Below are 13,279 nucleotides of genomic sequence, written 5' to 3' on the forward strand. Positions count from 1 at the left end.
CCATAAGAGTTTCTGATATCCGGTACACACAAGATGTGGTCATAGATGTAGGACTCGTACGATCGTATTAAATGTAGAGTAGGTTCACAGTTATGAACGAAGGCGGTAGTGAAGTGTCGGGAAGGCTATTTGGGAATTTCCTGTCAATATGTTTTTACGTTGATGAGCTACTGGGATAACGAAAATTCGTGCTCGTGTATGCTTTTGCTCAGTGTCAGAACGATCGTGTATGTTTGGTAAACTCTCGTTTATGAGTTTCATATACGTTCTTTTTTTCAACACCGTAGTTGTAAAAAGTAAGACGGTGAAACACCGATCGTGTTACATGCTTTCAAGCGTAAATGATATTATAGATATGCAGGTAAGCAATTTTTATTGTGGTAAGCATTAAGCAATAGTGGTATATTACAATATGATTTTTACAAAGTATAAATAACAGCTCTGGGCAATCAGGCAAGTAAGGTTTTTATGACGATGAAGTTTTTGCATGAAGATATTTGTTGTAGACTTCTACGAAGTTCATTATTATTTCTTACATTTTCCACGTTTTGAAGCAATAGTGGCACCAAATCAAGGAAAACGTCTTAGGTATTCAGCCGACAGGGAAATTTATAATTGTCTAAATTTACTAGCAGTATGGAAGGATAACATCAAGCTTCAAAAGCAAATTTGAATTTTTGCATGTTTCAAGTTCTGAACACAAACTTGTGAGTGTACTACAAGTTAATAACACATTACAAACTTGTAAACTTACACTGGGTGTGTATGTTGTTCCTTGGTGGATGAATTATTTTCTGAAGTGTAAATCTATAGTGGTTTTTGGCTTATATGAAAGCTTTTAGGTTTTTGCTTTTTAGTTATGATCACAAATTAGAAAAGGATAAGGAAAGGGATGACACTTTTACATAAATTTAACCACTCATCTAACCTCATTAGTCAATTGAATGTTAGGTTTCATTACACTTACATGTAGGCCTATCTGATTGCCCTGGGTATTTTTCAGCTGATGCTACCTAGAATTATGACGAGTCTGCTCTACATATTTCTGTAACTACCTCTTTTATATTTACTTACTAGATGAATACCCGACATTGCACAAGTAGTAAAATAATTACCCGATAATTTTGAGTGACTTACCCGTAAGCCAGTAAAGGTAAAGTTAACTTTACTAAAACAACTGCTGCGTTTGCAAACGACATAGTAATCATTCCGTTCCGTGTTACTGTCAACCATGCTAGTGAATGACCCCAAGTGCTTTAAGCACGAGTATTTTAACCGATGTAATGTTTAAGGTAACATGTTGGGTATTGTAGTGTAGTGGATTAGATCGCTGGTCTGTTGACAAGAAGGTTCTGAGATCAAATCTTCTGTGATGCAGATTTTTCATTGTTAGAATTGAATCACTATAGTTTGACATACATGCAACAAACAATGAGATTTATATTAACTTATTATATTCATGAGGCATTTGCTCTAGTGAACTCATTCACTCTCAGTTCTTTTGCAACTATTTATTATTTTGCAAGGCATGCTCACTTAGCAGTCTAGCTTTCTACTGCAATGGTTCTGAAGCTATATTTTCAGAAAATGGGCTTACACTCTCTAATTTTTTCTTGCTGATAATACTGATCGGTAATCCTTGTAGAGAATAAACTGATATTATAGTAAACCTTTGATAATTTTCTATATGGCCTATTCAGTGAAATAAAAAAGATTAACAATATAATATCTTACATGCTCATATATTATATTCTTATATAATTTATCATAATGTATATTACATAATCACAAAGTATTATATAAATATATATATTATATTACATATTTACAATATATAATATATATTGTAAAAGTGTTCAACACTTCTTGGTCCAGCTTATTTTCAATACCATTTAATTATGTGTTTTCAGCAGCCAGTTACAAGAGCAGATGTGCCTAGGATCAAATTATGGTAGATATCATTAGAATATGTAGGTCTGTTTAGCCGTGGGTCAGTGGTTAGTGCGCTGCCTTAGGGTCAACAGGTCAGTGGTTCAAAATACAGAAGGACCATTGGTGGGGCTAGGAGTAGCCTACATCCAACCACAATTGTTCCTCTTCCAAACCGGGTCGGGTTGTCAGTGGCTAAACAGGTTCTCCCATATGCGTTCCAGCATGGATGGTACTTACAGTATCGGTAATAGGTATAGTTAGTAGGTCCATTAGTTATAGGTATAGTTAATTAGTTATAGTTAATAGGTCTATGTTATAAATAATGAGAGGTAATGTAGTTGCCTGCCACTTGCCATTAGCCTGACACATTGCCAATGGCTAATTTGAGTAAGCTTACTAATAAGAGCTAACTATTTGCTCTGACAATTGAGCATTCATAAAGTTACGCTACAGCTTTTCATGACGTTGCGCCGTAACAGAGAGCGGTAGCGTATTTGCACTCACATAATGACATTACATTAAGCTCGTGTTGCTTATTTAGTAAGTGATTGGACTGGCGAAAGGGAGAGTCCGAGATCATACCTTCTGTATACAAACCCTTTATTTCAAAATCTTAATAGCTATAGCTGGACAAACACACAGACCAACTTTCACAAATATATACATGTATATATACATGTATATATACATGTATATATATATATATATGTATATATATATATATATACATGCTAGAACGCATATATATATATATATATATATATATGCATGTATATATATATACATGTATATATATATACTTGTATCTAATTTTGTCTGGCTCTCTCAATTGTGGCAAAAGCCAAAGTGATATTTTTAAGGCTAACTGAAATCTTCGCTATTCAAAATGAATTTGAGAGCTTGCATCAACTTTACACTATAGGTTATATATATTTTTACGTAATATGAAGCAAAAATTTGCATGAAAATTTTACGTTAGATGTGATTTACATTATATGAGGTTTATGTTATAGGGGTTTCTACAGTATATAGATACAAAGAACAATCAGCACAAATAAGTGGCAGAAAAGCTTGTTATTGGAACAGCTAAGATCTTGAAGCAAATTCTTAAACTCTCAGGTCTCTGGTAGAACCCCAAAACCCAAACCCGAGTTGGAGCAAACAGCGTGTTGTAGAATGCTGCCTAAAGATTTATATCTAGGTTTTTTCCGATTAAAAAATTTATCAAACATTTCACGAGTGTAAAAATGAGCAGGAGTGATAACATCACCATATATTTAATGCTTTCAATGCTTGGTCTCACACAACCATATGCTCCATGTTACAAATAGTTCTTCATGATTTCTCAAAAGCACCAGACTATTCAATATTACAAATTTGCAATATGAAATCGTATCGCGATATATCGTGAATCGTCTTTTTATTTATAAACGATTTGAGATATATCGAAATATTACGCATGTTATGTTAAAAACTTGCAAACTTTTGTTAGTAGTTATTTGTATAGTTGAGCTTGAAAAGAAACCGTTTTATGTCTAATGATTATAAATATTTATTTCATGAATGCGCGTGTGAGTAGAAGGCCCATGCGTTTTAGCTCCGGTATTACTCACTTTGAAAATCGTCAGATGTGAGATAAATCATCATTACATGATTATATCGTTTAAATGATAAGCGATATATCTCTTTAAATGGTGGCGATTTTCAAATCATCTACGTTCAAAATCGCTACCAAACCATTAAATCGCCATGTCGTAAAGCTCTATGGTACAGGACTATCGGAGACATAACTTCACCAACTTTTGACTTTTAAAACTACATTCACACCAGCCGATTTCATGCCGAGTGTCTGGACGATTTGGCCGTTTGGATGATTTGGTCCACTGGCCCAGAATTGCCTCATGTGAAAAGAGCAATCGCGTTCGAGACCGATTTAGTCTAGAGGGATCTTTTATCAGGCTGTGCCCGATTGGTGGACGATTCTAGACCGATTTTATATTTGAGTAACCGATGAAATCAATTTCAAAGCAAATGGCCTATTGTCATTTTAAGTGAACGCCATATTTGTTATTACATTTGTGGACGTTTTTTGTCACAGCTTTTAACGCTAGTAATAATTCAGTTATTCGGCAATTCTGAAGAGGTGCTATCGATAGAATTATTGACCTCGTTCAATTAGTACAGCAATTTTTATAGCAACAGCATGATAATTGAAGCATCTGCTTCAGTTATCATGCTGTTGCTATAATAATTGAAGGAGAGAATGCTAGCAAAACATGGGCCCCCTTTAGTTAGCCACTATTAGCGATGAACTGGGCGCTGTAACATAGTTTGTAAACTTGCTCAAATGTCTGCGAGAAACTATAGCAAAAAATGTAAATCTTGACTCACTAAAATATATCAGTTAAGTATCTGAACTTGCAAATAAAAATAGCAGAATCACCCACTTTCGGTCCAAACTCGTCCCGGTGTGAACAGAGAAAATCGTTTGCAATTCGGCTGGTATGAATGCAGCATGGAAGGCACATCAGGATACATTTGTTAACTCGGTACAATAAATGCCCTTCACACTAAATATCATTCTGTTTCCATTATGCGCATAATTCACAAATTTGAGCCAATCTGCAAGTTATCCGCATTGTGGGAATGGCATAAATCCCCAAACTAACCGAGTTTTGTATTTGCAAAATTTTGTCGTATCCATCACGCTTGCGAATGATGGAAACAGCACTTAGAATGATACGCATTAAAACACCGTGCCAACTATTCAATTTTAAACATTTTCAATTCTTTCGTTCGTCCTTTTTCGATCGAGTTCACATGTGTGCGTTACTAACACATGCCTCGCTAATTATTAACATATAGTGTCTAATTCGTTACCCTTCTTCAACAAGGTGTCAGAGTTAAGGCATGGTCACACACGCACCGAACCGACTTAGGTTTGGTTCGGAAGTTGTTTTGCTTCGGTTCGGCTAAGCCACATGTCACACGGCATCCGAAGTCACTTTGCTTCTTAGATACCATACATATGGAGACAGGATACTGTTTCATTGGTAATTTTTATGTATTTGAGTTAAATATTTCTATTGTAAACAAAAACCTTTGAGGAACAATTATAAATTATAATTACGCAGCGGATTTATCAGAAGATCATTCAGTTGTTCAAAATAAATCACTCGAAACAAAGATTTTGCCAACCTTTCCCATCAACATAATTATATTTTTTATTAACATATGAATGTTTTTCTATATTGAGTACATAACAAAAAAAACAGTCTTTATCATAGCACTGTGGTGTTACATAAATAAATCAGTCAACGATACTTCATCAGGATGAATATGACACATTACTTATATTCTACATGAAAGAAAATCACAACCATTCTCTTACATTTATGCAAAACTTAAGTGCAACATCTTACATTTATGCAACACAATCACAAGTCTGGGTGAGCCGTGTCCTAAATTGCTTCATGTTGTTTATTTAAGGAAATAAAAGTATCGTCCCATTTCTTTTTAACTTTGCTTGCATGCACGTAAGGAAAAAATGTGACGCGTGCTCGCTAGAATTTTAACCAGCCAATAAGAGCAAGGGTTTGGCCAAAAAATTTTGAGCAGGACCGAAATTGTTTGTTTCGGCCAGAAATGTCTTCGGCCGAACTGTTTACAGCTGACAGAGTCATTTAGTTCGTTTCGGCTCTCGTGTGACCACCCCTTTAATCCGCATCATGCGGATGTCTATAGAAGCACTTGATTCGCACGGTAACGCAACTTGCGACAACTCCAAATCCACATGATGCGTGTCATACATGTCATGGAAACACGGTATACCTGTGGGACATTGTCAGCTACACTGCAAATAAATTGTTTTAGCATTGTTTCCTAAATCTTCTTAAAACTGCCACTTATTGGCTCTCACTCTATTATGCTATTGTTCTGTTGTAGTTTGATTACATAACTTCATTTGCTGGCTATGAGGACAATCATTGATGGTCTTTATTCTCATACCATCCTCTGAGAACAAAGGACCCAAACAATCCACCGTTTCTCAGTCAATAAGAACCTGGTAGTGCATACCATTCGCTCAAATTAAAGCGGCACTGCTGGTTAGCTTTGCCAATACGGAAGTTCTTTAGTAAGAATTCACAAGCACCTTCCGATACTGTCAAGTTCTTCATTAAAGGACCGCAAGCACCTTCCGATATTGTCAAGTTCTTCATTGAAAGACCGCAAGCACCTTCTGATATTGTCAAGTTCTTCATTAAAGGACCGCAAGCACCTTCTGATATTGTCAATTCTAGTAATGCAGTTGCACCTGATACAACATTGCACCACAAGTCATGTGATTGAAGCTATCGAGCTTGCGCAGGGTTATAAGTTCTCCTCAAGTCTCTTGAAAGCTGCCAATGAGAAAGGGCTCAACCCCCGATACGGTATGTTACCATGTTCATCGTTTTAAAGAGATACACAAAATTTTAATAGATTTTGACTAATAGTATCGGTACTTTTCTATCATATGCGACTGTTTTTGATGTTTGAGGTGATCTGACTGCCAGGATGTTTCATGATTAAATCGATGAAACTTAATCGCTGTTAAAAGGCTCAGAAGAAAAGTATGTGCGACGTAATGTCGCTAGTTGCTATCATTGTGATAGTTAATATCGGCTATAGCATTGAAGTGAAGCGTTAAATGTCTCTATTTTCTCGGTCTCTTCGCAACTATAGATGTCATAGTTGCACTTTTGCATGAGTATTTTAACCGTGATCAAATGTATGCGATTTTAATCTTGAAACATCTGGGTAATCAGATCACCTCAAACGTCAAAAACAATCGCAAGCGATCAAAAAATACTGATACTTTGTGATAAAAATGTACAAAAAATTGTGTGAGTTTATTTTTATGCCTAAGATAATTCAGCTTTTCAAATTTGATTGGCCTATTTATTGGACCAAGGAAAATCCTTCCGGGATCTGAACTGTCATTTACAAATTTTGTTTTAGAAGCCTTTGCATTAACCAAATAATGTAGTCGGGGGAAAAGGGTCGGCATAATTTATGCCGTATTAATGAAATCAAAAAGACATTTAGTGAAAGAGCTTGTTCAAGTGATCGATGCATACAGACGGTTCCCAACCTACGAACGAGTTACGTTCCGAACGATTGTTCGTAAGGTGAATTTGTTCGTAAGTTGCTTCAGTGCTATATTAGTAGGGTAACCAATAAAGTAAAGGCCGGCAAATTCCTTTACAATACGTACAGTAAAAATAAAAAAGTTCTTTGCGCACTGGAGATACGTTCACGCACTTAGGCGCTGCAACGAACTGGGCAGAGAAAGGTGGATGCTGGATTGGGCTTCTGAGTAGTGCCTATTTCCGCCGCTAATACGTCGGTAATACCGTCGGTATTAGCGGCGGACATACGCGCAGACCTGTTCGTATGTACGGGTTGTTCGTAACTCGAATGTTCGTAAGTAGGGAACCGTCTGTACTATACTATTCCATATATACAGCACACTAGTGTATTGCATGAATAATTCAAACGAACGACTTCTTAAGAAGAAAAATAAAAGCAGATGTTTGCCTATGTTACAAAGAGTCTTTAGGGTCTTGCAAACAATGATTATAATAAGGTATTATTATGAAAATCGATTTAATCAGTGTGGAGCAAATCATTTTCCTGTTCTTTATGTTAGTTAGTTGCTAAATCCTGTCCGATGAAGCCATTCATCGCTTGCTTAGAATAATAGGTCGATCGAATTTGTCGAAAAACTTTAATAATGGTTTGGACGCTAAAATCGGCAAAATGCTATCGGTTTTATACGATGAGGAGTGACCTGGATGTATCAATTAGTACAAGTCAGCTTAGCAATGCCTGGCATTTCTTTCATTTAAAATTAGATAGTCCGCAGATGAGGGTTTCAGAGGTAGCACACCATGCAACATCCGTGTTCGATGGCTATGCAATGCAGCTTTTTTCCTAACGCTCTGGACTAATGGACACAGCTTTTATTATAATAAATACTAGAAGAATGCCTGGCGTTATACGAGTATTAAAACAGCTTATAAACAGTGGCAAGCAATGTAGTTGCCATTGGTTAACTTAAGTGAGCAATCTGTATAGCCAAACTTGCTAACAAGAACTGCGAGATCAAGCTTTAGGGACGTTGCGTGTAACATTGACTCGTCATGCATACTTTAAACCAGATGACTCATGAGTCCATGAGCCGATGAGTCCATTGCATCTCGTGTAACTTGTTGGGGTAGCTTGTTGACTTGTGAATGGGTTAATTTGGAATGCTAGTTAATGACCCCAAGAGCTTCCAGTATGATTATTTTAACTGATTTAATGAATGCTCTAACATACATTGACAGCCTTTCTATCGTAATGTAGTGGATTAGATTGCTGACTAGATGGCTCCGAGATGAAATCATCTGCGAAGCAGACTTTTCATTCCTCAATTTTAATCTTTTAATCTCAACTTTAATCGCTATAACTGGACAGATGACCAACTTTGAGAGTTTTGTTTGTGAGAGTTAGGTTGAAAGAGAACATGGCTCTTACGCGCATACGGTAGTCGCTTCTATACACTATGTTTCCGTGACGCGCATCATTCGAAAATTTGAGCCAATCCGCAAGTTAACCACATCATGGAAACGACATAAATCTGCATGGTAAATGAGTTTCGGGATTCGCGAAACTTTTTCGAATATGTCATGCTTGCAAAAAATGGAAGCAGCACTCGCGATTGATGCTCATTAAAATACCGCCTCGGCTATTCAATTTTAAACGTTTTCAATACTTCTATCATCTTTTCTCGATTGGGTTTCAAGTGTTTGCGTCGCTAACACGTGCGTTATAATTATTAATTTATAGTGTATAATTCATTACCTTTTTTCAACGACGCGCTTAAGTCAATCCGCATCTTGCAAATGTTCATAGAAACACGTAATTCGCACGGTAATGCAACTTGCGCGCTACTCTAACTTCGCATGGTAACACAACTCTAAATGAGCGTCATGGAAACATAGTGAGTATTAGCTGCTATTGATGGTGACCTTCTTGACCACCTTTGGTCTTTCGCTGGATATTCGTTAGAATATGCCAGCCAAAGATATGTGCCAACGCAAATCATGCAGTTGTGCAAAAAAACATTTTCACCAGAGTCTACAAAATTCTGCAACCAATTTTCTGCTAGATTATCTTTTCGAAATCTTTATCATTGCACAAATGGCTCCCTAAGTTCTCTGAGGGCGCTTGTTTCCTACTTTGTAAACATACCAGCAAAATCAATAGTTTGAGTGCGTGTTATGGAATCAGGATCAACATAATTTTTTGTGTGATTTACCGTGTGCGGGTACGCACGCACGCATGCATCAGACGGGGAGATATTCTTCCCATATGCGGATGTTATACACAGATGCGGATTGCTTTGATCAATCGACGTCTACAATGTACGTAGACGCATATCGAGACACCTTCGAAGCAATGCCTTTTTAACTAACAGGAAGTGGGTGTTAAGAAGACAGAGCAAAAACCTCTAATAATTGGTGACCATTGACCTGAGTTGAACCTATAAACTTATAGTTAACTGTTTAAACACGTCTGCTGTCAATGGAAGACGATGTATTGATGTGGTAGATTGATGTGTGATTTGATAATCTAAACACTGAATGAAATCCTTAGTTGATAATGGGGTCACTATGTTTCCATGGTGCGCAGTACTGCGAAGCAGCCCCCTCCGAAGTTGAAGGGATTGTGCGTTTCCATGCTGCGCAGTAGTTTTCAGCAAATTAGCCAGAGAAGAGAAATTGTATAAATCGAATCGCCTGATGGAGAAATAGAATCGATCACGGATACCGAACGTCATAAACGGTCTTTTTATGATTCTGTCGTCATTATCCTTTTATTTACAATACACATTCACAAGGTTTTACAAACCTTAACACACTTTTTACAAAGTAATATATTTTTAATAAGTATTTTTAAGTAATATATTATTTAAACGTTAATTTAGGACTTGCCACCTATTTTTCGCAAAGTGTTGGCATCGATAACAAAGTCCGGGGAAAGTAATCACCTCATCATCCTCGTGAATGCAGACCATAATTAAATTTAGGTGAAAGAAGATCGGAAGAATAGAAAAAAAAACAAGATTAGCAGGACAACCTTTGTACTAGTTTATGGCCCTCGAAGAATCCGTCTCCACGGCATGAGAGCTATGCGCAGCCACTGCGCAGTCGCTGTTTCCTTGCTGCGGATTTGCACTGGCTTCGCACTGATCAGTGCGCAGTGATTTCAGTGCGAAGACGCCGTTTCCGTGATTCGGAGATAGCGCAACTCCGAAGCACTGCGCATCATGGAAACATAGATAATGGGGCATGATGGAATATCTAAGAGCGAAACCAAGAAAGTAGATTCCAACAAACCTTTCTAAACAATCAAAGAAGTTTGAGAAGGTATTTGTTTGATTTTGTTGTCTTTTGCATTATATATACATACTAGCTGTGCCACCCGGCGTTGCCCGCGTAATAGAAGAGTCTTTGGACAGAAAATTGATTTGTATTTAACATATAACAACATTTGCCATTCTAACTTTCAAACTACATATCATGAGAGAAGTGTGTCCGTGTAGTTGAACTAAATTAAGAGAGAAATAAAAACAACTGTAAAGGTTTTAAAACTTTGTCAAACAACTGTACCTTTCAAGCTAGTGGCCTGGCATATTGCCAATGGAAACTCCACTAAGCTAGTTAATAAGGTTAGGCTTCCAATGACAGTAAGAATTCCATGAAATTCCATGAATTTGAGTCTTTATTGTTGTCAAGCTCAGCTTTTCTAATAATAGCTATAGCCAGATTTCCAACAGACAGGCATACGGACTTTGAGAAATATATATACATATATATGCATATGGCATTATTAGACCAGAGTTTGTTGGACAGTCACACATTTTTTTTTGTAAAAAATTTGCAAGAGGTTTCGATTTCGCTTGTATGAGTTTTTGACGTTTGGCTTCACCCAATAGGATTTCTTCAATACGAAATGACGGTCAAACCCTACCGCGTGATTGCATCTACGTAAGCCCTACCATTTTTCAACGTATGGCGAAAAGTTGACCATATATTTGTTTCAACACTTAAACAGTCACCAATATACGATTGAAACTTTTCAGGTTTTGCAAGTTGAGGTGAAAAGGCTTGTAAAAAATTGGAAATCAATATTTAAAATCGTGAAAAACAATTGCATTAATTCAAACTTGATCTAGTATAAGTTACGATAAATTACGTCACACATTCCTGTTACTTACACCGTTACACTTGTTACTTCTTGTTACTTACTTACTTACTTAGCCGAACTTACATGTTGCCATCTTAATTGCTCAAGCGTCTCTAAGGTAAAATAACTGTAAAATAAATGTTTTGTTGATAGTTCTTTTATTAACTTAATTAATTAATTTATTATTTAATTGTTACGTATTATTTGGCTTCTAAAATTTATGTATTGTATATAAATATATGCGTGATTATTTGAAATATGTAATGTTGTTTTTTGGCTGTGAAACAATTTAAACAAAAATATGTATTCTTATAATATGTAAATGTAAAATTTATCTTAAATGTATAGCAATATTTGCTTCAAAGTATGACAGATTCGAAACACCATAGAAATATAAAAAATCTAAAGTTTGTCTGTCAAGGTTTTGCCTGCAATATAAACATTCATTGTGTACCATGTGTATTCATAGGGTACTGTTAAAATATTGCCTCTAAAGTCGTTTTCTGATTCGTTCTGTACGAAATTGGCCAAGGAACGATGCGGATAAATTGGAAAACTGCGTCTACAGAAATCCAACATGGTCGCTCTTGGTCACCTAAGTCTGGTTCCCATATATGCCGCAAGCGCCGGCGACAGCACCACAGGCTATCGGCGGTGAAATGTGAACCTATGCGCTGAGTACCGCCGGTAGTTGCCGGCGGTCAATGCAAGAGTTTAGTGTTGTTCAAATTTCGCGAAGAGCCGCGGGCAAAATCTTTCCGAAATGTACTGTACAGGTGAAAGTCGGCATTATCGCAACGGCATGGCAAGCGAACAATTTTACATGATTATTAGCGATGCAGCTTTATGTGAACAGAAGCGGCCAGCCAAGCGTCGTGAGTGTTTTGCTGCATAAGATTACCAGCCGTGGTCTCGCAATCGATATAGGAACCAGGCTTTGTTTGTTTGCTACAACCGTTCCGATTTGAACTGGAATCTGCTCTCAGTCTAGATATTTTACTAAGTACAGATTCCTGACTATTATTCCAAGTGCAGTCAGGCTTGATGACAGGTTTACTGTTCACTCCTGGAATCTTTGCTGTTTTAAGATTAGCAAATTGCACTCTGGTTTAATTGCATAGCACAGATCATTAGGTAATGATTAGGGAATTATACGAGACGCTAACAGAAAGGAACACTTTGTCCTTTCTGTTAATTCAGTGTACTAAACTGTCAAAGACTTCCTTGTCCTTTCTTGAAGGTAGTATTTACAGGAAAGCCCAGTAATAGGCCTATACAGCATTGTTACATAACAGATAAATATGGTTGCACAAGCTGTCCTGCTAAAATTAAGGCCTGTTCACACATTAAGCCTGTGTTTGCTTCCCCTGACATCTTTTAATAATAGGTGTTGTCTATGTGACTGGCTACGCTTTTGTTCTGCCTACTACATGTATTTTGGGCTTGTAGTGGTACCTTAAACCATAACTGTCACAAACAACTTTTATCGCATTTATTAGGTAAATCAGACACGCTGATTCTGATTTTGTACTCAAAATAAAGATTAGTCCACTAACCTTCAAAGTCATTTAGGCTTTTAAGCGTTTCAATATCCGTTTCGAAAACAACACAATCGGCATTACAAGCTCCGCCCAAAAATATGTGACGAAACCTAGCTTTTTCAGGAACGGAAGTTAGGAATGTTTAGTCCGATTTAGAATAATAGAGATTGGTGTCTTAAAACCCATTATTATCTAAATCCAGCCTGTAAAATAATTTCAGTTTTTTATGAAAGGTATATAAACTATTTAAAATTGCTCTTAGCTTGTTACATGACATTTAATTGGGCTGAACGCCGACAAAAATGAGCTCAAAAAGCGCGGTTTTATCACAAGCTAGCGTTGTTATCGCGCTTTTTTAAATATGCAATGCTAAATAGCTTATCTAACTTTCAGAAAAGACTGATATTATTTTTAAGGCTGAATTTAGATATTAATGGATTTTAAAACACCCATCTCTATTATTCCAAATCGGTCTAAACATCCCTACGTAACTTCTGTTCCTAGAAAGCTAGTTTACGTCACGTTTTTAT

The 13,279-nt window shown here is 36.7% G+C and overlaps 1 protein-coding gene across 1 annotated transcript in view; it reads left to right on the forward strand.

Moving 5' to 3' along the window:
- Window positions 1-310: 310 nt before the first annotated feature.
- The window catches only part of LOC137398586 (uncharacterized), a 56,752-nt gene continuing 43,783 nt past the window's right edge, over window positions 311-13,279 (forward strand). Inside the window, exons 1-2 of the mRNA XM_068084746.1 lie at window positions 311-361; window positions 5,878-6,365. Of these exons, the coding sequence (XP_067940847.1) occupies window positions 6,236-6,365 (130 nt within the window). The 5' untranslated portion in view covers window positions 311-361; window positions 5,878-6,235. The remainder of the gene's footprint in view (window positions 362-5,877; window positions 6,366-13,279) is intronic.

This window comes from Watersipora subatra, chromosome 6 (genome assembly GCF_963576615.1).
Source record: "Watersipora subatra chromosome 6, tzWatSuba1.1, whole genome shotgun sequence".
NCBI classification, from domain to species: Eukaryota; Metazoa; Bryozoa; class Gymnolaemata; order Cheilostomatida; family Watersiporidae; genus Watersipora; species Watersipora subatra.